Genomic DNA, 25,470 nt, shown 5'->3' with positions numbered 1-25,470 from the left:
CTATTGACACTTGAAGCACCCATCTGTAGGCAAAGAGCTGAAAGGGGGGTCACTGGTCACCAGTCTGCCCTCCTGTGTGTCTTTACAAATTTCCTGTGCATGAATCTCAGGATTTTGCTATCCATGCACTGCATGAAAAGTTTAGTTTTTGTCAGTGAGCAACACTGTAAGCTGCTATGGAATTACGAGTTAACTCTATACAAAGATTTTGAGGCAATAGAAGAGAGCTTAGTGTGTAAATGAATGAATATCATGATAGTTAGCCAACACAGAAACACAATTAAAGTAACACTTTGAAAACATCAGATCGCTACAAGAGAAAACATAATAGGTTCCGGTTGAGTTCCGGCTGAATCCGATACATATCTGATGTTTCAGAAAGCGACTGCTGTTTGCAGTTAGCTCCTAGCATTTCTCGACAGCTCTGCCTCCTTTTCGACTACCCGGGACATTTAGATAATGGATACCTCGTACACAAACAAATTCAGGCTTTTCTTCTCAACAACTTAATAATACAGACTTAGTAATGTGTCACGTGAAGATTCATCAGCCAGATGAAGTGTTTACTGATGATTAACAGTGATAGCGGACATCATCATCACTATTCCAACAATCCTCTCCACACAGACAAGCATAAACACACTCGACTATCACTAAATCAAATTTAACACACGTTTGTAATGACGCTAATTCAGTTTACAATAGGGTTCATTCGCTCGGTCAGCAGGTGGCAGTATCCTCATACACTGGGGAGTAAACTGCCATTAAATGAAACAGAAGAAGAAGAAAACCCCTGCACATATGCAGTACGGATCGGGTAGACCCGATGTGTACGGTCCGACTTTGCACATGTGCAGTAAGGATCGGCGAGTCCTGATCCGTAACTATCTTTCGTTTTTTTCTACATTATATTGAAATGTTTCATTATTGCAAACAATTTAAGAGATACTTATTATTCTTAACATCTTAACAGATACTCTGACCCGTAACTATCGTTAAATGCTTCGACCGGAAGTAGACACCTTTCGCACATGCGTGGTACCGATCGGGTTTCCGGAGCGGATCGGGTAGTGACAGCGACAGCTCACTGATTTTGGAGCGTCGGTGGGCGCTTTGTGTTTACGTCCTTTATGCTCTGGATTCTGAAGGTTTTATCTCTCTCCAAACAATATTGACTGAACCAGCAGCAAAAGACGATCCAAACTACGCTTCACATAAACATCGTCACAAATTCACTCTGACTTTTGCTGTTTTGCTTCCACCACAATAAAATCACACTTCATGCACAGCTCTCTCTCTCTCTCTCTCTCTTTCTCTCACTCAGGAATAGTTTCCCATCTAAAAATCTCTTTTTTGCATTATTCGCTTAATTATTACCCACCAGTCTACGGTGTCGGCCGCCGTTTTGTTTTGTTTTGTTTTTTACTTACTTCCAACAAGAAAGCCACATCTCTGCTGTTCATTACTGAACAAATTTCAACTTTTTAAAATTATGGAAAATTGCAAAATGCTTCGCTGTGTCTCTAATCAAACCTCTGTAACTTTGCTCTGCTTCACTTCGTTTTTGATCTACTGCACAATATTTTTAAGGTCATCTGCTATAAAAACCCAGACCAGGAAAACCTCCATGTTTTTCTGTGTTTTATCCTCAGTTACTTTGACACAAAGGCCTCTGCTGTGATGCTCACACCTCTGATAAAGTCTCACAAGTGTCAGCTTTATTTTTATAGATATAAAAATATAGATATGTACTGATAAGTGATCAGAATTATAATATTTCTGACTGTCTGAGGCAAAATTTCCCAGATTCAAATCGAATCGTGAATCGAATCGATTCTAGAAATCAGTGACGATACGCAGCCCTAGTCAAGAGCTCATATTACCCCAGTTCTTCAGCAGCTTCACTGGTTGCCCGTAGAAGCCAGGATAAACTTTAAAATCTTACATCTCACGTACAAGTGTGTCCATAAGTCTGCTCCTTCCTATTTGTGTGACCTGCTTCATATCACCACTGTTTCCCGCCCTGTCAGATCCTCATCTGCTGTTCATCTCACTGTTCTGTCCGTGGGTCTCATCACTGTGGGGAACAGAGCCTTCAGTCGCTCTGCTCCTCAGCCCTGGTGCTCTCTTCCTCCAGCCATAAGAAAAATTATTCAATATGTTGTTAAAGAATTAGGTTTGTTACACATGAGGATAAAACTACAGCAGAATGTTGAGACTTGAATTCTTCTTCTTACAGCATGTGAACAATGTGGACCCAAAACAGAAAACTGCACAACATGATGACGAGCAGGCAAAAGCTGAGGGTACAAATAAACACAGAGACACTTGCAGAAAGTGAACATACAGGTGCAAGCAACTGGGAAATCGTGGCTGAGGAAAGTAGAACTGAATAAAACACATAAAAAAGACCATCAAAATAAAACAGCGAATAACATACGAAGGAGCACTTATAACTATAAAACCTAAAGACTAAACTGAGAGTATAAAAAGCAACCGGAGATTTGCACAATCAAATGAAAAACTATGAGTGAAAACAAAAGGAGTCCTTTGAATGTATTTGGTACTCCTGTATTTTTTCTGTTTCTTTTTGTATACTTTACATAATAAAAAATGAAATTGTGTTTGAATATTTTTTCAGTGCCTTCAGCAAAATGTTGATACTTTTTGTGACAGAACCTACCAGCTTTGGATGTCATGCTTCTTCCTTGCTCAGCCACGCAGGTGGACAGCGAAGGTGGTGCCGGCCCATTTGCCTCACTGCTCGACGACTCCCCCGGTTCCTCCTCTGCCTTTGGAACAACTGCTTTTCTTGTTCTCACTTCCTGAAAAAAATGAGAGAGGAAACATGCAGGGGTGAGGCTTTGTCAAAGCTCTGGTCAAGATGACAGTGTTTGTCAGCAATAAACTATTGATAATCTATAATTTCAATTCAGCTTTTAAAGGTAATCTGCCACATGTAGAACCGATATTAAAGAGGGATGATGCTCCTAAAGTCATAGCCTCACCTGAATGGGTGAAAGAGGACCAAGTGAGGGATTGCAGTGTACTTCTGGGGTTTTCCCCATCCTGATGCTGTGCTCCTGACTTGGACATTCCCCTGGAGAGTCTCCAGATCTGACTTCAGCTGCCTCAGCCCTTGATACCTGAGATGAGTTGGAAGCTGTAGCAGTTTCTCCAACAGCCTGTGCAGCCATTGCTCTGCCAGCTTCTTCAGTTCTATCTGCTGATTGTCGTGTCTGTATTGGGAGAGCAGCAGCACCTTCTTGTGCTCCTGCTCCAGCTTCAGGCTCTGCAGCGTTGGCTCCAGACTGAGCACCAGCAGAAGAACCTGCCTCTCCCGTGGCCTGAACTCCAGGCCCCGCCTCACATGAGCCCTGTGACTCGCCTTTTGAACCACTGCTCCCCTGTGGAGACTCAGGTGTAGCTGAGTTGGTATTCTGCTGTGTCTTTGTTTCCAGCGATTGATCCCAGTGCTGCCCAGCTCCTTCCTCATCCTCATCTGAGTCGATGTGTAGCATGGCACTGAGCCGCGTGTCTGTGGGAAAGCTGGAGCTGAGCTTTGGTAACGGCCCTGCAGCAGGTCGGTCCCCAATGCTCCTGGGACCTTCGAGGGAATCTAGGTAGTCATTCAGTGACACCTGCCTTTGGGTGAAGCTGCCAAGAGCCACAGGAAGCAGATTCACCTCTCCCACTTGCCCAGGCTCCTGCCACACACTGTCATCGCCATAGTAACATGAACCATTAACATATAAGGCGCCCTCATCAGAACCCATGCGAGAAGGTCCACATGTGGCACCTAAAGACGAGGAGAGCTGATGGAGATCTTCGTCGTCAGACGGACTCCCAGGGTCACCGTTCATCACGCCACCCAGGATCGTTCCCAGAGGGTCTGGCGAAGCTTCTAGAGCAGAAAAGAGGATGGATGAGAAGGAGAGGATGTGACAACTGAGAGATAAATAACGTGTGCTTTCATGACATGTTAGCAGAACAAAAACAACACCTCCCACTTCCTCGTCTTCTTTCGGCTGTTTCTGTTAGGGGTTGCCACGGGGGAACATCTTATTCCAGCTCGCTCCATCTCTAGCATCCTCCTCTGTCACACCAATTCTTTGCATGTGCTCCTTCACAACATCCATGAATCTTCTCTGTGGTCTCTGTGGGTGCTGGTCACGCCCAAACAAAACCTCTGTCACCTCCTCGTGTCTTTTTGTCAGTGTCACTGTCTCCAAACCACTCACCATGTAGACCAGGTTTCGCTACAGTCTTCTAAACGTACTCTTTCATTCTTGCTATTGTAACAAATCACACGTGACACCCATCTCTATACACTCCACTCTGCTTGCCCTTATCTTGTTCACCGCTCTTGTGTACTGTCCGTGTCAGGATCTGGAGACTCGACTGGAAAGTGCTATCAGGCACCTGAGTTCCTTGGTCTCCACCCCTGGGCGGAGCCATCTCCCTGCTGCAGTCCTGCACACCTGAGACTGATTCGGGACAATCAAGTTGAGGATTTAAGGCCCCCTCAGACTCTCCTCCACCGCCAGTTCGTCAACAACCTCACGTTGGTATTGACTCTACGGCTTTTTACGCTCTTGCCACTTTTTCATTGTTAACCTTGGTTTCAGGTGCTTCAGATTTCCTGGACCTTCGTTGTCATCACCCTCAACCCCAGCTCGCCTTGGATTATCTTCATATTCATAAGGAATACGAGGACCCTCACCTGCCTGCCCTCCAGCCTCACTCACCACCTTGGACACAGCGGACACTACTGGACTACCACCGCCTCTCCCTCAAAGCGAGATTCACGCCGATCACCAGTAAGCGCTATCAGTCAGTTCCACCTCTGCTAGGATACCTGCCGCCTTCCTAACCCTGTTCTCTTTTTGTTTCCCAGACACAACCTGCTAAATCCCCGTTCACCCCCCACTGACCCACGGCTACTTCGTTAGCAACTCCTTGTCACGGTTGACTAAATAATAAACACTGCAAAACGTTTGAGCCGTCTCTGTTTGTGGTTATCTGCAATCGAGTCCAATTTAGCTATCGGCCCGTGGCCACTGTGACAGTCGTGACTTTGGAAGGTTGACCACAGGTACTTGAACCTGCTCCTCACTATTACCTCTTTCTTATTCACACACATGTATTTTATCTTGTTTTCACTTTCATTCCTCTTCTCTCCAGAGTATGCCTCCACATGCATGCGGCATGTGGATCTTGGTCATTTTTTTGGCATGTTTTTATGGCCATTGCAGTGCTTTTGTTTTTACATTTTGCAACACACCGCTGCTGCCCAGCAGAGGAGACATCAGGCCAGAGCAAGAGTTAAAACAAGGAGAAGGAAATATAAATCCTCTGTTCCACTATATAAACTGTTTTTTGTACCACCATCAGCTAATGGTGCAGCCGCGTGTAACTATAGTTAGCCTATAGTGTAAACACACAGAGGCATTGATCACCATCAGTGGTTATTTTAACCATGTCAGTCTAGACTCCACTCTGCCAACTTTCCAGCTGCATGTGGACTGTAAAACACAGGACAATGAAACGAACAACAACTTCTGTTCCCTTTCAGTCGATTCACTCGGTACAACACATAAGTATGGGACATATATACACGTCCGCAGAGCAGCCACCGAACTGGAATCGGACCACCACCTCAGTGTGCAGTAGACCAAGCAGAAAGGACAGTATGAGCCAGCGAAGGGGCTGTAATGTCCAATCAATAAAACCAAAGCAAACCAAAGTGTGCGAGAGAAAGTTCATATCCACAGACTCAATGGGTTCAAACGGGGGCTACAAATGGCCTCCAGCACCAAAGATAAGTCCCAAGCAGGGACACTGGACTTAAGCACAGGTCTCAGCCAGCATATGGCAAGGGGATGTGCACCTGGTGTACCCCCATCAAAGCCAACATGACAAGCAAATATAGCCGCTAGACAGACCTTAACTGTCGAAAATGAAAGGCCCGTATTCAGCAGCTCCTGCAGGAATGTCCAAACATCCACAATAGAGCACTGAAATGTGAGAGTGTGGAGGTCCTGGCACCACTGCTCGAAGGCTCGCCATTTGTAAGCGTACAAGCCTCTAGCAGATGAGGCCCCAGCGCTCTGAATTATCGATATCACACTGGGTGGCAGACCCTTAGCAATCAAGTTTGAACTCTCAGCATGAAGCATGAAGGCGCCAGAGAGTATTTGCGATTGTTTGAAAATAAACACTCGATTGTAACATGGCAACATGTACATTCATACGTTTTGTTGGAGGCATCTTTCCTGGGGCACAACAATGAAAAACAGTGGGAACACTTGATGTGGTCACCTGAACATTTAACACACCTGAACAGGGAGTTACCTTGGGCATTTTATTTGTGCAGCGGGTTTGTGCTTGGGAGACAGTGTCAGGAAAGTGCAGCGCTCCGGGGCTGACAACCTGAACAGAACTTAAGCGGAACCTCATGGGCGGCAACAGAGGGGTGAAGGCAGCGTCTCCCCGCCGCTGTGTGAGCTGCCCTTACTTTCTCCTTAACGAATCCTCTGCACATCATCACTAATTTTCTTCCTCCTTTCTTTCATTTTCTTCATTCATGAGCTTCTCAAACTTTTCCTTTCCGTACTTTCATCTTTGCAACACACTTTCTTCACTCATTTGTACATTTTCATCTATATCCCTAATGACCCTAAAATTGCTGCACAGCCTAATAATAAGCCTCCCACAATTAAAATAAAACGCCACACACCATATACTGTATATGAAAGTACAAGTAACAGATTTTATTTCATTAAATCATAGTTTGGGGAATTGTGCACTGTCACAAACAGAGACACCTTTTTTGTCACATCTGTTTTTTGCAACCAAGAGGCAACGGCAGAAACGTTCATCTTAAGGCTCTTCAAAACTTCAAAAACTAATGTCTGGCATCATGGTCCAACCTTTGAGATGAAATTACCCATTTAGACCACAAACACATACACACCTTCTTGTCCAGCTGAAGTGATGTCCACTCTGAACATAAGCTGCCCGCTCACATGGTCCATAGGAAGACGACGACACAGGCTGTAGCTGACTGTCTGATCACTGCACACACATAAACAATTGTTTTGTCCCTACTGACAAACACCTGCTAGCATTTCAATACGGTACAGAAAACAAGCTCACTGATCTCACTTCAATCAACAATCAAGTGACTGGATGGGTAATTGTGCATCAACTACATTCTGCTGATTTATATGCAGTTTTACACAACGGGCAATTTATTGGTAATTTCTGTGCAACTTGCCAAGAGACTGACAATTGTTGTTAACACTGCACAAACTGTATGTCATCATTACTTATCTCATGTTTGGCTCTGCGTGCCGACTTACTCAGCAGCCGGCCGTTCCAGAAGTCTCCGGATGGGGATGATCAGCTGGCCCAGGAAGCGCTTGATGATTGGCCGGCTCTTGGCAAACTTGTCCTTCACCTCAATCTCCAGCACATCAGTTATCAAAGCCACAAATGTATATTTCTAAAGAAAGAGTAAAAAGCAAAATGCTGGAAAGTTTAGTATATTTATACAGTTGTGTTTGCATTACATAAAGTTAATTATTGACTCCGCCCAGTGACTCTACCTGGCCTCCCACTTCTCAGTTGCTGTCGTTTCTAATCATTTCTACTAACAGTTGACTGCAGAATATTTAGTCGCAAGTAAATTTCTCAACTGAAATATTGCACAGGTGCCGTTTTATCACAGTAACACACTGGAGTTTACTGGAATGACAGTGTTACACAGCTGGCATGGTGGATTCAAACAGAACGATCTCAAAGTAAAAAAGCTGATTTAAAATGAAAACAGAGAAGAGAGAAAAGAAGAGGACAAAGCGAGGATTAACCTGACAAGGATTTACACAGTTTTAGGATTTAAGGGGCTTAAAACAGAAATCCAGGAGTTCTCATTTAACTGATGGCTAAGTAACAAACTATGCCATCTATCTATCTACGTTTGATAGATAGATAGATCAGTCCATATGTTGCCACATACAGTAACTATAGTTGTCTCTTCTATCTTTCCTTTTATTACTCTGCCAAGGCAAAGAGTAGAGTCAACACTATTGATGTAAGTTCATTTATTTTAACTACATGAGTGTACAAATTCATCCTCAGCTGGACATCGATGATCATCAAGGACCATCGTTACCTAATCCCAACCTCTAGGCTACGTTCACTCTGCAGGTCTTGAAGCTCAATTCTGAGTTTTTGATCAAATCTGATTTTTTTGTCTGCTCGTTCACACTACAAATAAAATGTGACAGCAAACGCGCTCTAGTGTGAACGCTCAAAGCGGCCGCATGCACAAAAGAAGACGTCACACACAACGCGCTCTGTTTAGACCCAGACCAACAGTATTGTTTGACTGATGGCCTTAATATAAAGACTTCAGACTTCACGTTTCCCAGTTTGTGCTTTAAGTTATTTTGTTATTTACATAATAATGTAAATAACCTAATAATGATCCTTATTGCTGTTTTAGAGGAGCGGTGCTTCAAAGGATAGTTGCTGATTTCTGTCAGAATCTGCAGATTATACAGTACAAAGAAAATGTTCACGTTTCTCCAACGTTGTTCCCAACAGTTTCACTAACATCTACGCTGGATGGCCAGGAAGCGTTCGCGATGTCTTCTCTGGCGCTGATAATTGGCGTCTGTCTTGTGTCAGTGACGTAAAAGACGGATTTAATGCGACATGAACATCAAACAGCAGCTTTCTAAAACATCAGATATGTATCGGATTCAGGACCACATACGAAAGTGACCCAGATCAGATTTGAAAATATCGGATTTGTGCCGTTCACGCTGTCACACCATGATCGGATAGATGGTCGCAGAGGGTCAGAAAAGTGGGATTTACAGCCTAATGCAGTTCAATCTTATCAGTGAATGCCCAGCATATTGCAATGAGTAGCATTTAACCATTTACTGCACCTACAGTACCTGTATGTAGTCAAATGTGTGGTAAAGATGTAGATAATTGAATTTAGTTATTAATAAACTGCATGCAATGAAAACCAAAACTGAAACTGATTCAGTTCATTTCTTCTGTATGAACTGTAGAATATATACAGACATCCAGCCTTTCATGTTCACAGTGACACAAAGCATTAGAAGTTTATCTATGTGTACTTTTGCTAATAACAAATCATCTTTATTCTTAATCAAAAACATAAAGTACAAGTCTAATTAGTGCCATGAATAAGAGATTTGAGTAGTGAAATGGTTCTAATAAAAATGGATGTTCATGTGACAGCGAGTAAAAGAATTGGCATGGCCGGGGGACGCAAGACGACTTAGGGCTGCCAGTTTGTTATTAGAACAGGTGTCACAGACAGAGTGACCTCACCCATCCAAGCTCTGCAGTGCCTGCTGGGTAAGGTAATCTTAGTGAGTCAGTGTGAAGTTATGCTAACCTCCCCATGCCACACAGGGTTGATGGTGTTGGATATGATGGAGGAGCGCCTCTCCTGGCCATGGTGGGTAAACTTCGGGAGGCCGCTCCTCTTCCCGGGCTGGATCGACATTTTCAGGTAGGGGTCCGGGTTGAAGAACATCCCTTTCTTTAGGTTCACTGCTCGGAAGTCTGAATTGGAAAACTTGATGAGTGTTTTTGTTTTCATCCTCCACACATTTCCACTGACTCATTCATCTCACCTGACAGGGTGAAGCTGACAAGTTTCCGACAGTGCTCGTACTCCGACTGCTCCTCCACCTGGCCTTCACCCCTCACCTGGTGACAAGAAAAGAAAAACAAAAAACATGAACATGTTTTCAGCCCTGATAGAAGTTTAACCAGGAAGACTTAAGTGGGTGGAGTTAAGACTGTTTCTCGCATCTCTTCACATGAGAGAGGTTAGTGCCATTCACCCTCACTACAATTACACCTCGTTGAATCATTAAATTCAGTTTATGGTTCACCAAAGCCAAAATATATTCTTCTTTTCACAAAGCTCCATGTATTAATGCTTGAATTTATGAGTCAGTAAGAGTGAAAACATAATTTTGTGAGCTCTTGAACTCTTGAACAGTTCCTCGTGTAACCTGGATTTGATTATCCATCCATTGTCTTCCACTTATCCAAGTGTGGCTGGAGCCTATCCTAGCTGTCTTAGGGCAGAGGGTTGGGGTACCCCTGGACCTGTCCAGGGTGTACTAACGCATAAAGACAGACAACCATTCATACTCCAATTCACACCTATGGGCATTATAGAAATACCAATTCACTTAACCCCACTAACTGCATGTCTTTGGATGGTGTGAGGAAGCCGGAGTACCCAGAGAGAACCCATCCTAACACAGGAGAACATGCAAACTCCACAGAGAAAGACCTGATGGTGGAACTGAACTCAGGACCTTCTTGCTGTGCGGCAGCAGTGCTAACCACCATGCTGTAGTAGATTTGTCTCTAAAGGTTCCCTGTGTGAGACAGACCTATCACAGTTCTAGGTTAACCAATCACTCTGGGGAACGGTAACAACTCAGTTTTCCTTTAATATAGCTGCTGTGTTTTTCTTTCATTTTATGGACGACATCGGCATAGTGTGATGTAGGAGTGCGTTTAAGTTTTAAGGAGTTTGTAGAGCTGAGCTGCCTTTTATTTTGAAAGGTTTTCTCATGTCTGATATATTAGACAAGTAAAAGCCTGTATTTTGGTCACGTTTTGGCTCGTCCTCACTGTGACGCTGATTTAAACTCCTTTATTTATTGTCAGATATAAAACATACACATTTGTAACAAATGGCAGCTGCACACACCTGGACAGAGGATAAAACAATCACTGGGAGAAAAGAAGGTGGGACACAGACAACTATACATACGGGTACTGCAGGATTCTTGACGGTGATACAAGGTGTTGTTGCTCTTAATGCTCCACTTATACCGTGATAATATTTAAAGCAGATCTTTGTCTCGGCTGTGAAGAGAGAAAACACAACACTCTACCTTTATGATCATAATCCCATATATTAAAAACATTTTCATAAGAGTAACTTGGTAAAATATGTGCCAACAACAGAAAGCATTGATTCCAAAATCAGTGAACACCTTATTTAAATAAAATTGAAACATAAATCTGTTACTACATTATATTACACACCCCAACCATTCTTTATAATTTGCTAGAAAAATGGGAAATGTAGTGATTTATTGAAAGACATGCAAACACACATGGAAATACAGTTTGTAAAGCAAAAAAAGTCTGTACAATTTTCAATGTAAGTCAGTATTTTTAAGCAGGCTTCACAGATAGCTCTCCAGGCTCGGTGAAAGACCTTCCAGTGCTCTTCTTTGGATGTTGCAGATCAAATCAGACGATACTTTTCTGTGCTTATAATGCCATCAATTCTGACAAGAGCCCTGACAGCACTGGCTGAAATTGTTATTCAGATGTCAGAAGAGAACGGATGTTGTCGCAACCTCCTGAAAATACTTTTAGGATTTAATCCACCATATGAACTACTGGTCAAACACCCTCCCATTGTTTTTCTTGTGACATTACCAATAAGTTTGATGTGTCACATGACCCTCTTCCTATTGGAAAAACAAAAGTTGTATCCAAGATGGCCGACTTCTAAATGGCCACCATGGTCACCACCCATCTTGAGGAGTTTGCCCCCTCACATATACTAATGTGCCACAAACAGGACTTTAATATCACCAACCATTCCCATGTTATTACGGTGTATCCATAGAAACGGCCCACCCTGTATTTACATTGTAGATTCTAACAGAAGGCATCAAAACTATGAATGAACACATATGGAATTGAGTTATTCCAGGGTTTACCTTACAATATAAAGCGCCTTGAGGCAACTGTTGTTGTGATTTGGAGCTGTATAAATAAAATTGGATTAAACTGAATTGAATTGTGTATATCTGCTACTGGAACTCTGTGTGGCATTTAAATGGACTCTAATCTGAGGTGCTGTTAACTTGCAATTTCTAAGGCTGGTGACTCGGATGAATTTATCGTCAGCAGCAGAGGGGACTCTTGGTTTTCCTTTCCTGAGGCGGTCCTCGTGTGAGCCATAGCACTTGATGGTTTTTGCAACTGCACTTGGGGACACAAGTTTTAGCAAGATCTGAAAACTGCTGTTCACAAACGCTGCCCATCTAATCTGACTGAGCTGGAGCTGTTTCAGAGAAGAATGAGCAAAGATTTCAGTCTGTAGATGTGCAAAGCTGGTAGAGACAGACCCTAAAAGACTGGCAGCTGTAACTGCAGCAGAAGCTGGTTCTACAAAGTATTGACTCAGGGGGCTGAATAATTACGCACACCCCACTTTGCAGTTATTTATTTGTAAAAAATGTTTGGAATCATGTATGATTTTTGTTCCACTTCTCACGTGTTCACCACTTTGTGTTGGTCTTTCACCTGGAATTCCAATAAAATTGATTCATGTTTGTGGCTGTAATGTGACAAAATGTGGGAAAGTTCAAGGGGGCCGAATACTTTTGCAAGCCACTGTAGTTTTACTAGTGTTGTGAAACTGGCTCTAGATTTCATTAAAAGCTAAGTATTTGAAGCTAAAAATAACAGCAATTATATACTGTATTTTTAAATTTTGTATCAAGTTAAAATTAAATAATTATTTTTTTAAATACAAATAGAAATTTGATCATTTGAGACTGGAGTAAACCAGGTCTTTAAATCTGTCCCACATTACTTATTCAAGTTTATTTTGATGGTAAGAAAGACCAGTGAAAATTGAACCTTCAATAATTTGTGAGATATTCATATATAAACATCACCTCAAATTTCAATGTGCAACAAAATGGCCTGAAATGAATATCTATGTATCTTATATTTAATACATGAAGCTAAAAGTAACCACGATATATGTTCAGACTTTGTACGACAACATTTCATGCAAACCAGACCTGAGATGCAGTCACCCACTGATATAACCTTGTTGTCCTTTACATCTCCAACTCTTGTTCAAGCCCTGCACAGAGTGCAGCCCGGCCTCCACAGCAATAATATCACTAGGTTTGTATCACCAAACTCAACAAAGCTATGCAGCATTAACGGGAAGCATTCATTGCATAAATAAAGGATCATTTGTAATTAACAAGAACACAAAACACTCACGCTCCATAAAATAGGGTCCCGGCTCCAGTCTCCACACAATCTGTCCTCTCTGGGTGCCGTTCACACCGCGGTTCTTGGATTCCCACACATTGGCCACACAGGTCTCATCTGTGAAACATTTATATGCAAATATACATAAATGTGTTTAAGTAAATATACATTTCTAAATGTGTTCTTTACCTCTGCACAGATGCTTACAGACATAGAAGGAACAGTTATTGATACAAGAAGAACACAAAACTACGTTTTTAAACAGTGAAATTACAATTCACACAACTACGCTTAATTTTCTATTTGTTTGATTGTTATATTATTTCAATATCTTACATTTTATGTATTTACCTTCTTATTCTCTGAATTTGTCAAATGTAAGTACATAAAGATCTTTTGTAGTAACATGTTTCCATATCATTGGTTTATTTTAAGTGTTTTTCTTCTTCATTGTCTGTCTGGTGTAACATTGTTGTTAATGCACAATTTGCACAGTTAAGCAGCAGATTCATTATCGAAGAATGTCATAAACGGTTTAAAGTGCCTTTATTATTAGTTTTTGACCGTCTTCACTGAACGGTTCTCAAATTTAACTTAATATCTGAGTGTCTCTCAGCTTTAAACCAGTTGGCCCATTTTGACTAAGAAATTGGTTGCCCTGAACATCCATAACAGCCATTTATTTACAGGCAGCGTCTACTAGTCCAAATCTGATGATCCCCAGTTAAGTTCTGAATTGGCCTTTTCTCCTATTTTTAAGCATATTAAAGGACAAAAATGACAGATTTGTATCAGCAGTGTCATCCTAACTGAGTTATGATCTGGACACAGTTTTACTTATTTTACTATGCTCCTCTCTGCCCTAAGTGCTCTATAATAATAATTAAAAGAGCTAAATAATCAGGGAAAATCTTGATGTTGGTTTGAATGGGACATATAAATGTCACCACATGCAGTTGGATCATCGCGTAGGAGCCAGAAGGCAAAAGGAGGATGAGCCATAAGGTAAATCTTTGTTTTTTCTTCCTTTTTTAAGTTTGTAGGTGTTGTTGTTGCTTTGCTCACTAATTTTAGGTTTTTCCTAAAAAGCCTTGAAGAATGATTGGTCTGCCTGTAGTTTGGGCAGTAAGTCTGTGTCACTGCGCTCGTGTATTTTCCTTAGTTAAAATTTAATCAGCCAATTTTACTATCTTACATTTCTGACAAACACAAAAAACATATGATATTGATCTCTGATCTTCATTATATATAAATCCTATAGATTTCCTCCCTGATCAGGTCTGAGATGCAGCGCAGCACATCTTACCAGCCACTTTAACCAGATTACAAGTTTGGTCTTACTGGTTAAGAACAGATTACCAAGCTACGATACAAAACATTCAAACAGATTCAACAGGCATCACCTCCACTGTATGTAACTGTAGGTTGTGGTCCTGAGTGTGATTACTGTGTTAGACTCTGCACAGATGAACCACAGCACGAGTAAAACGAGCCAGAGTTAAATTTAAAAAACACCAAAGGTTTGGAAACATCCTGAGAATCTTTGATCATTAAAAACCACAACAGTTATCTGCTGTATCATTTAAGAAAGCAAACTATCTACATATTCACAAAAATACAAAAAGAATTGTTAATAATTAGTAAAGTAAAAGTATAAAAGTGTAATAAGTATAAAAAGCAATAATAATAATAATAATGTGCTAAAGTCATTAAAAGCTGTTGTAATTCTTCCCAACAGCAACTGATTGAACATTAAGAAGCTTTTGTCTATTAAATCTTTCAAAAGTAATCCATGAAATCAATCTGGCATGTTGTCACAGTTACCAGCTACCTGTGTCATGCCAGAGACACGCCCACCATCTTCTTCTGTACCTGCGGGCCTATGAGGCTAGCTTGAATTGATGCTAAGCTAACTTCAGCTTTGTTCTGCTAGTTCACGAGTAACAAATAAGAGATATATGCAGAGTAACTGGTGATAAAGTAGTAACTAAATTTGTTTTCCAGTTTCTCACCAATGTGGTATAAGCCGATCCAGTCGGTTGCATCAACTTCCTCCTTTATGTCCCAGGAGATCACCAGGTGGCTGTGACCCAGAGTCACCTGGTACGTAGAAGCTGTGAGCGACGACCGACTTTCTGAAGTCACCAGGTCTGTGTCGCTATTGGCCCGCTGGAGCAGTCCTGCTGTTTCTGTCTGATTCCCTGATGACATCGTAGAGGAGGCCGAGGTCGAGGCTCCGATTGGTTCCTGCGCTGACAAGCTGCAGACGTTGTCAGGCCCAATGGTGTAGGGTCGGGTATGTGGAGTGCGTCGACGCACCGCCAGCAGGTGTTCCCTGGCACTGCCGCTAGGTGATGATGAGGATGATGAAGAGGCAGTGGCAGCTGTTGCCATGGTAACAGTAGAGAGAGGTGAAGGGAGGGGATGAGAAGTTAGGGGGTTGGGTGATTAGCTAGTGGTGCTGGTAGTGGTGAGTGTGGGGACGTAAAGGTGAAGATGGTGATGATAATGGTGGGGGGGGTGACTATGGACGGGGGGGGGGGGGAGGACAGCAGATGCAACAGAAATGGACTGAAAAAAGAAAACAAATAAGGAAGTGGAAACGATGAAATCAGAGTATGAACAGCAGGAAACAAGACCAGCGACCTTCAGCTCAAACAAACGCAAAGGTAACAGGAGGAAAGGGAAGAAGAGGTGGAGGCGACTCTTCATCAGAACTGAATATTTGGAGCAGTGCAGCTGTGGTATAAAACGAAGGGAACTGCTTGGATCATATTTCCACTGAAAGAAACCTTCTGCCCCGGGGCAACATTCAGGACAAGGCACTTGAGAGTTCGCAGTTTCCACAAGCGATCATTGAAAAGAACGTGAAGTGTTGGTGGCTGAAGCTTCTGTAAGCAGTCATTTATATCCTGTCATGTGACACCAGTCCATTTTCACACACACAGTACAGCAGCCTCTTGCTTAAGAATTAGTTTGCTTGAAAGTTTGAAAGGTCGAAAGTCATCCAGCCACACATTATAAAAAGAGAAGCATGGAGGTGGGACAGGGGCGAAAAAGATGCAGAAGGAAGGATAAAGATGAAGCCAAGATGAAGCCACTTGTATGTCCAGGTGGGAGGAAGTGATGACAGGGGTGGTCCTACAATCCACGAGGACTGTCCGGGATGAAAGGAGGCTGGAAACCTGAAGGAGAGAAAAAGAAGCAGCTGATTAAACAGGAAGAAAACAGGAATGAATTATCTTTCGTGTGCTTAACAGTGGGTGATGTCACCTGAGAGTCAGTTTAAAATAATTTAAACGTTACTAGAGCCACTTGCAACACATGCAGAGCTTTGATAACAACAAACATGCAGCAATTAGCACAAATGTCTAAGGGTGCTTAGCGATTATTTCACCATAAACTGGCTGGGACCAGTTGCTCCCTGCAAGATTTCAGACAGAGGAGTTAAAGGAATTATAAGAAGAGTTGTTCAAGAGCCAACGAACACTTGTGGAGAGCTGCAGAAAGAGCTGGAATCAGCAGGTACATGTTTACAAGAAAACTATAATTAATTAGGGGTGGGAGAAAATGGATACTGTGTAGCATGGTGATATTTTGTTTGCTAATAATGTATCAATACAGGGACAGCAGAAATCGATATTTTGTTACAAAAAAGGTTTTTGTGCTCTGACTTCAGAGCATGTTGATCCTTTTTCTGAGCAAGAATCCTGACATTCCTTCACTGTCCAAATGTGTTTAACTTGTTTTTGGCAGCAATAAACATGACAGTTTACTTATTTTAATTTAAGACATGTTTTATTTTAATTAAGTTTAAAACTTTTTTATTTAATGTAAAATTATATTTTGTTTTAATTTACTTTCAAATTCTTCAGTTGCTGAAGGGGCTGCATAGTTTTCATAAACTGCATAGTTCAGAATAGCTATAATTGTACCAGATGGTTGATTCAGTTAAGTTGGACTAGACTGTAATACAAACCGTTCAGTTTGTCAACAATCAAACTGAAATGAGAGAAAGACTGAGTGTGAGACTTTGATATTAGAGAAAATGATGATTGATAAAGTTTACCTTTATGTACAGAATCTGAATATCGCAAAATATTTTTAAAAATTGCAATAATATCGTATCGTGGGATGTACGGTGATTCCCACCTCTATAATTAATGCACTGTTACAAATAACTTTATGGACATCTGTTGTTTGATTTCTTTGGATGTGATTGGACGAGTTATTACTGACATGTGGTGAGAGTTTAATTTCAATAGTACCTTTGAGAAATACATTTACTTAAATATTCAGTACTTATTATTATCTACATGATACATTAATGGGAAGAAAAGCCAAAAATCATCCCGACACTGGCAAAGGCATCAACTACAGGCCACCACTACAGCATCATCTGCCCCTAAATTAAGGAAAATGATCAATTATATATGAAGCAGCTGGAAGTGCTTTCAGCCTGCAGGTAAAATAAGTATTGTGTTGTGGTGGTGCAATTTTCTGGCAGCAGGGACATCACTACGGAGCCCTGCAGGGGACATGGGAGAAAGAAATTAAGACGGACTTTTGCGAGATCATCTCGCAAAAGTTTTAGCCGCATTCTTCGGAGGCCGCCAGCTCGAAGCCGACCGGGAGGTCGAGGCACGATGTGCCGGGAAAGCGGTGTTCCTCCCGGCTGTAGTAGGTCTCGACCTCCCGTTAGCTTCGAGCTAGTGGATGTCATATCTCCGAAAATGTCGGCGCACTTTTGCAAATATGTGATGTCTTGTAAACCGAGCAGGTATCTGATGTTTACACAACTACATTCACGCCTCAAAATATCTTAAAAGTGTATTTTGTGACCCAGAAAGAGGAATATTACAACTAAGTAGCTGCCGCCATTGTTGGAATTCAACTTTTGCGAGTTCCCGAGTTAGTCCGTCTTAATTTTTTTTCTCCCATGTCCCCTGCGGGGTTCCGTACATCACAATTAAATTATTAACTCTAAATGATTAAAAACTGTGTTTAACTTGAAGAGTTTCTGGTTAACCCAAAGTTAATAACTAATTTTTTATAAATCTGGAGCAAGTGTGCAGAAAAAGAACGGAGCTCTTCAACAGCACCACTCACAGGGACGCTACATAAATAGCTGCAGCATGATTAGAGAACAATAGAGGGGTCCTGCCAAAGGGAACAGCTTCCTGTTCCCAGCACACCCACCACATTCCTCCATGCCACTTTGTGTCTGTTTGTTTTTCACAGCTCAAGCTTAGAAGCACAACAAAGTGACTGAGTGTGACAGACTTGGTGGCACTCCAATTATTTAATGAACTGTCTGCACATGATTGAGACAACACGATCAATCTGAGACCAAAGATGTCAGGACAAACTAGAAATGCAGACAACAAACGCTTTTATCTGAAGCTGTGCACTGATTGCTTTGCTTTTTTAAGTCATATAGCAGCTGCAACACTGTATCCAGGACACAATGGCAACTTAACGTACCCTTCCAATAATTGAAATGGATGCAAATAAAGTGTAGAAAGATGCATTCTGGACAGATACGTACATGTTTACATTGACACTGAAATGCATTTGAAATAATTCCAATGTAACTCATATTGTACACAAACAGACCAGATTTGTAGTTCAGATTCTGTAAACTTACCTAAACAACAATATTGTCCAGCCATAAATATTGCCGGTGTAAATGTGGCTCCTGTGCATTTCGATGCTGAATATCCCCAAAGATGGGAGCATGAAATTGTCCAAAATGTCCTGATATGTTGAAGGATTAAAACTTTTAACTAGAGCCCAACACCTGAAAAACAGCCCCACACCATAACCCCCCCTCCACCAAACTTTACACTTGGCACAGTGGGGTCAGACCAGTACGTTTCTCCTCCATCAGACTGCCAGATGGGAAAAGTGTGATCCGTCACTCCACTGCTGTAGAGTATAGTGGCGGCATGTTTACATCACTGCATCCAACGCTTGCATTGCACTTGATGATGTAATGCTTGGATGCAGCTGCTTGGTCATGAGGCTCTCGACACACTGTTATTGAGCTAAAGCTCCAGAGCTCTGTAGCATGCATGTCACTCGCATTTGCCACTAAAACAGACCTGGAGTAAAACATATTCAGCCCAAGCAGCCATAGTTCTCTCTGAATATGCTCTCATCCTTCAGTGTGGAGTCTGTCTACTCACAAGTGCCAGGAAACAAAGAGGCAGAGCTGCCACAGAGATGCTGAGCATCCACCAGCATCCGGAACAGAAGCGCTTGTTACTGTAATCAAAATCCTTTACTTGGAAAAAGCAGGAGGGAGTTCTTAATTAAACCAGCTTTTCAAAAACTTAAATATGAAGAAAAGTTGCTTTGAAGCTCCTCCCATCCATGCAGTTCATGTTACACAGTGAAAAATCTACAGACGTTAAAGTAAACCATACGTACGCAGATGAACTATTAACTTAGTGTGACATAATCGTCATAGTGACACCTGCAGTAACCAGGTCTGCTTGACCATCTATATTTCAAGGCTTTAGTAACATTGTTTTGTGGAGTTATAGAAATATAAATATATAAAAATTACATTTATTAAGTTGTGTTAACGTTTTAAAATATAAAAATTAAATCCACACCCTCCCAACATGCCCGTAAAAATATACACGGGAGAGTAAAACGACACTGACCTGCTGCTGTTAGCAGGACAAGAAATTATTAACATTTAAACCTCATGTTGCATCAAAGCGTATTTACTTTCGTGTTGCCACCACAGTAAAGGCTTACAGCCACACATACTCATTCAAAAACACACAGACGCACACACACACACAAAGCATATACCCGTGAACATACACCCACTTTATCTCATCCAGGAGCCACAACACTCAGAACTGCTTCTGGCTCCTCAGTATTTAAGAAGAGTGAAGGCTATTTTTAGTTTATGCTTTAGTTTAAATGTAAACCTTATTTTATTTGACATTAATGTGTTTGTGAATATTTATCTTTGCATTTATGGAAATGATTTCTACAAAAAAAATCTAATTTTTAATCAAAGGAAGAGTTTTTGCTTTTTTGGCAGATGTTGTATCCTGTTAAACTGTTACAACGTTTGAATTCTAAACTGGAACCAATAAGCAGTTATATTTTAAAAGGCTTTTTTCCTTTTGAATATTCACTGTTACTTAGGAAGTATTTCTTATGTGATTACTTGACAGAGTAATAAACAGAAAAGTCGCTAAAATTATCAACAGCTGCAACATAACAAGATTTGAACTGCAGCCGATTTGATTGGCTGGATGTTGATGTGACTGGAAATAAAAACAGTTTTAATATTACCCACAGACTGGAATCAGCCGTTCACTGATGTTTGTGTTTAAAATCAAAAAAGCAAATCAGAAAAGACAGTTAGGAATTGACTTCAAGTAAAAACAGGGCAGGATGTCCTGCAAAGGAAGTGGTATCAAGTATCAAGTGAAGAGCCCAGCTGTCTGAGTAGGCTCAGCACAGACTCAGCAGTGCTGCCAGTTTGCTAGTGAAGAAGTCGCACATTCAACCAAGGAAAGAAAAACAAGTTGCCTCAACCTACAAACAGAACCTTGGTTTATACCACAGTTTACAGATTACACAGTCAGGCTCAGATCCTGAGTGGACGTGGTGAACAAATCAGAACTGCACATTCAGCCAACCTCACAATAAGCCCTGATCCTGCTGAGTTTGTAAATGTGTACACAAAGTCAATTTCATTTTAATGACAGAGTCAAGAAAGCAAATCATTACATAAAAGTTATAAACTGCTCTGCACGTCACTGAGTGACCTCAGTAATGGTGAAGCACACCTGTCGACAGATTCAATTTCATCTCTTTCAACTTCTCCAAAACCACAACAAGACCAAACAGCTGAGTCAGGGACGAGCTAAACATGCACAAGGCTAAAACAAACTACAAGACCACCAGCAAAACATTTGGTGAGGTGGTGATAACTGGTTTTTTAGGATTATTAGAAAATGTTAGAAATATAAAATGACCATCGATCTCCAGACCATCATTGGGTCATGAGAAATGTGCTACTTCAACGCAAAACTACACTGAAGGAGCTTGTTGATGATCTAACGGAAGTTGGGTCTCCAGTCAAGAACACTACTGGTAACACACTTTGCTGTAATGGATTGAAATCTTGCAGCACCTGCGAGGCCCCTGCTCAAGAAGGTACGAGTACAGACCCATTTAAAGTTTGCCAGTTAACCTTTAAACGATTCAGAGGTCTGGGACAAAGTGCTGTGGTCAGATGATGAAATCGGGCGCTTTGGCATCAACTGTGTTTGGAGGCAAAGAAATACTGAGTATGACCCAAAGAACAACATCCCTCCATCAAGCACGGAGGAGGAAACATTGGTAAATGGCCTGCATTTGTATAGCGCTTTTCTAGTCCCTAAGGACCCCAAAGAACTTCACACTACATTAAGTCATTCACACATTGGTGATGGCAGGTACATTGTAGCCACAGCTGCCCTGGGGCACACTGACAGAGGCGAGGCTGCCGGACACTGGTGCCACCGGGCCCTCTGACCACCACCAGTAGGCAAACATGGGGTTAGTATCTTGCCCAAGGATATTTGGAGGCAGCCTGGGATCGAACCACCGACCTTCTGATTAGTGGCTGACCTGCTCTGCCACCTGAGCTACAGCCACCCCAAATTGGCCGTAGCTCAGGTGGCCAATTGTGTTTGGGGCTGTTTTTCTGCTAAGGGGACAGGATGGCTTCACTGTAACTATAACTTCCAAAACAGTGAGAACAGTGAACCGATGGGTCTCCAGCAGGACGATGACAAGAGTCAAAGTGGAAAGATAATATGTGGAGGGGCTAAAGCTTTGAGGTGCTGAGCAGCAGCCCATCAGCCTGAAGGATTTAGAGACAAGTGGACCAACATCTGTCTGCATATGTGAGAACTTCTTGCAGATAATGGTTCTGATGACAGGTTTAACTCATGAACTCTTTGCTGCTGCAGCTTCTCCTCCTGACAGCAATAAGCTGATACTCGAGGCTAAAGCGTGGCTGTGCTGATGCTAATTACAGATTTATTTGTTCCTGCTGCTACAAATGGATCAAAGAATGACTTCATCAGCTCACAATAGCGACCTCGTCAGAGTCAGACTGTTGCCTAAAGAAAATGAGATCATGTAGCGGAAACAAAACCAACCCAGCTGTTGAGGTTCTTCTCATAAACGCATCCTCTGTTGTGCTAAAAGAAGTGTGTTATTACATATAGAGACGCCTTCCGTACCTTTGCTTTGAAAAACAAAAACAAAGCGTCGTTTAGACGCTGAGAGCGGCGCTGAAGGACAGCAGGCCTCCTCACGGCCCTGACACAACAGATCCGTCATCAGCGGAGTCGCGGCGCAGAACCAGGCGCATCCCCGCTGCTCGTAATCCAACAGGGAAGCAGCGCCTCTTCAAACGTTTACGGCTCCCGTTTATAAATCATGCTCCGACCTCGTTCTGTCTGCTGCTCGCTGATGTTTCCGATTTAAAAGATCTAATTTGCCCAGACCGCTTCAAACCCCATCTCCTGGGTTCCTCGCCTCCCTGCTCTTCATCCTTAGTTGGTACCTACGCTAATTACGCTGCGTGATCTAAAAACAAACCAACAGTAGTCCGAACATGGAGGCTGCTCCTGTGAAAAGTCCAGCTCAGGAACTTTTGTTTGGAACCAAACCAGTTCTTCCTGTGGGAACCAAGCAGCCCGTTCAGCGTCGAAACCAGTGATTTGACGGACACCTCCCACCTCCACCCCCTCCTTACGCCGAACGTGCCAAACATGAGGGTCGGGGACCTTCAGGGGTCGCTTAGAAGTATTTCAATTACAGGAGGAGAAGTACTGTGTTAATCACAGGATGCTGTTTATATTTTTTAAATGAAAAGTTGAGAATGTGAATGGCATTGATACGAGGGGGGGGGGCAAGGTCTGAATTAATAAAGAATAACTGCTTGAAGAAGGAAAATATTCTAACAAATGCTGAAACAAAAGCAAAAACATTCAGCGTAGCATCGCTGTAGCTTGTAACCATGTAACAGGTAAATGTGTGCCGTCAGCAGTGTAGCGACAGCAGCCAATCAGGATGACACTGTCACATTTCAAAAGCTGTTTTTTTAAAAGAAAAAAAAGCATAAAGATGTCTTTTGCTAAGCTATGTTGCTGTATAGCTGCAGCAGGGGTGTCACACTCAAGTCAAGTCAAGTCAAGTCAAGTCAAGTCAAGTTTATTTATAAAGCACATTTAAAAACCAACCAAGGCTGACCAAAGTGCTGTACAATAAAATACAAATATAAAATACAATAAAACACAAGTACATAAAACACCTCACTGATAAAACAATAAGTTAATACAGTAAGTTAAACCTTGCTAAAAGCCAATGAGAAGAGGTGAGTTTTAAGAGCAGTTTTAAAAGTTCCTAGGCTTGTGGAGAATCTGATGTGAGGAGGTAAACTGTTCCACAGTCTGGGTGCAGCCACAGCAAAAGCCCTCTCTCCCCTAGTCTTTAATCTGTACCTGGGAACATCTAAAAGCATCAGGTCTGCTGACCTCAAAGATCTCCTGGGGCGGTAAATGCTAAGAAGCTCTGCCAGGTAAGGAGGTGCAGTACCGTTAAGAACCTTAAAAACCAGCAGTAAAATTTTAAAATCAATCCTAAAAGCAACTGGGAGCCAGTGGAGAGAGCAGAGGACCGGAGTGATGTGGTCTCTCTTTTTGGAACCGGTCAGCATGTGAGCAGCAGCGTTCTGCACCAGTTGGAGGCGATGCAGACAGGAACGATCTAAACCAGCATAAAGGGAGTTACAGTAGTCCAGCCGTGATGTAATAAAAGCATGGACCACCCTTTCTAGATCGTTCCTGCACAGGTAGGACTTCACTTTAGCTAAAATCCGTAGATGATAAAAAGATCCCTTGACTACGGAGCTGATTTGTTTATCAAATTTAAAAGCACTGTCAAAAGTAACACCGAGGCTCTTAATGGAGGAAGTACATTTGGAAGTTAGGGGTCCCATAAAATCAAAGGAAAGGTTGGGGTCTTTAGGAAGCCCAAACACAATGACTTCAGTTTTACTTTCATTTAGATGTAGGAAGTTAAGAGCCATCCAAGTCTTAATGTCAGACAGAGGAGAGGGTGCTAATGAGTCCTGTCGTGACTGACGGGCCAAAACACCAACAGAGCATTCTGGGAATTGTAGTATTAGCAGTACATGCACTGTATAAACCAGCAGGCCAGCTGTAATAGTAATTTTGTATGGCTTCACGGGCCAAATGTAATTAGAGCTGTGACACCTATGAGCTACAGCTAACTGCCACATCTAAGATATCTGCATAGCAACATATACAACACTGAAAGTGAAGTTGCTGAGGTTAATAATTTTCCTTCTTCCAGTTACTACTGAAGCCATGCATTGTTGGCTTTGGGACCTCAGCTACATGTTTCTCCCAAGCTGGAAAACACCACAGTAAAGTGTTTCCATTCACGACCAGTTTATACGTATTACCTAGTAAGGACATTTGTGTTTGATCAATTTGTTGTAACAGTGGTTCTTATTAAGAATGATAACAATAAGTCAATAAATGCAATAAACTGATGAGTCTGAAAGCCTTTTTTTTTGTTTTTTTGGGGTTTTTTATTTGTGTCCACCTTTAAATAGTGTGACATTTGTAAAGAAATATGTGGGTTGTGCCCATGAAAATCTTCTCTGCCAGTGCCAAACACCTTTCTGCTATTATCTTCTGTTACCTCCAGTCTGCAGTCCTGACCTGTACCCCCCTGAATACTTGCAGGATCAGCTGAGGCGTTCTGTTTCTGCCAGAGTGACCAACATGAGCACATCGGTCGCAACAAATCCTGGTTGATGGCACTTCACAGCAATTTGTGACCAAGCTGGTGACCAGCATGGGGAGGAAGTGTCAGGCTATTGTGGGGTTCTTCCACATTCCTCCTTCTCTCTCCTAATGCTGGGCTCACACAGTGTGATTTTTGGCTCATTTTGAGACGATTTTTCGACTGTTTTGGTGATCGGCCCGAGTTTCGCCTTCATCGTGCGTCGTGTAGAAGCGATAAACACCTGACGACCAGCTCCCGATCATCAGTCGTTTGGTCGTAAGAAAATCAAACCTGTTTGAAATCCTGTCGGCCGTCGTGAGGGCGTCGCCGCAGCCTCTCACACTGCGCATGCACAAACACAGAAATGGAAGTGAAACGACGGAGCAGCGGTGCAGCTGTGATCTGGACACAAGCGATGGAGGCACAACTTGTAGGACTTTGGCTCATCTGAGCCTTTTTGATGTGGCCTCACAAAATGATCACGACCACAACAACCGTGAAAATAGTTGGATG

The 25,470-nt window shown here is 42.2% G+C and overlaps 1 protein-coding gene across 1 annotated transcript in view; it reads right to left on the bottom strand.

Moving 5' to 3' along the window:
- The window catches only part of hecw2b (HECT, C2 and WW domain containing E3 ubiquitin protein ligase 2b), a 52,492-nt gene extending 29,602 nt beyond the window's left edge, over positions 1-22,890 (bottom strand). The window contains exons 1-10 of the mRNA XM_085150976.1: positions 22,377-22,890; positions 15,123-16,295; positions 13,120-13,227; positions 10,847-10,941; positions 9,684-9,759; positions 9,443-9,612; positions 7,365-7,507; positions 6,977-7,077; positions 3,009-3,904; positions 2,684-2,825 (exon numbers count right to left, since the gene is read on the bottom strand). Coding sequence (XP_085007102.1) covers positions 2,684-2,825; positions 3,009-3,904; positions 6,977-7,077; positions 7,365-7,507; positions 9,443-9,612; positions 9,684-9,759; positions 10,847-10,941; positions 13,120-13,227; positions 15,123-15,504 — 2,113 coding nt within the window. The 5' untranslated portion in view covers positions 15,505-16,295; positions 22,377-22,890. The remainder of the gene's footprint in view (positions 1-2,683; positions 2,826-3,008; positions 3,905-6,976; positions 7,078-7,364; positions 7,508-9,442; positions 9,613-9,683; positions 9,760-10,846; positions 10,942-13,119; positions 13,228-15,122; positions 16,296-22,376) is intronic.
- Between the last annotated feature and the right edge of the window lie 2,580 nt (positions 22,891-25,470).

Source organism: Neolamprologus multifasciatus, chromosome 23 (genome assembly GCF_963576455.1).
Source record: "Neolamprologus multifasciatus chromosome 23, fNeoMul1.2, whole genome shotgun sequence".
NCBI classification, from domain to species: domain Eukaryota; kingdom Metazoa; phylum Chordata; class Actinopteri; order Cichliformes; family Cichlidae; genus Neolamprologus; species Neolamprologus multifasciatus.
The sequence above is the reverse complement of the archived record's forward strand: the minus strand, read 5'-3'. Positions and strand labels throughout refer to the sequence as shown.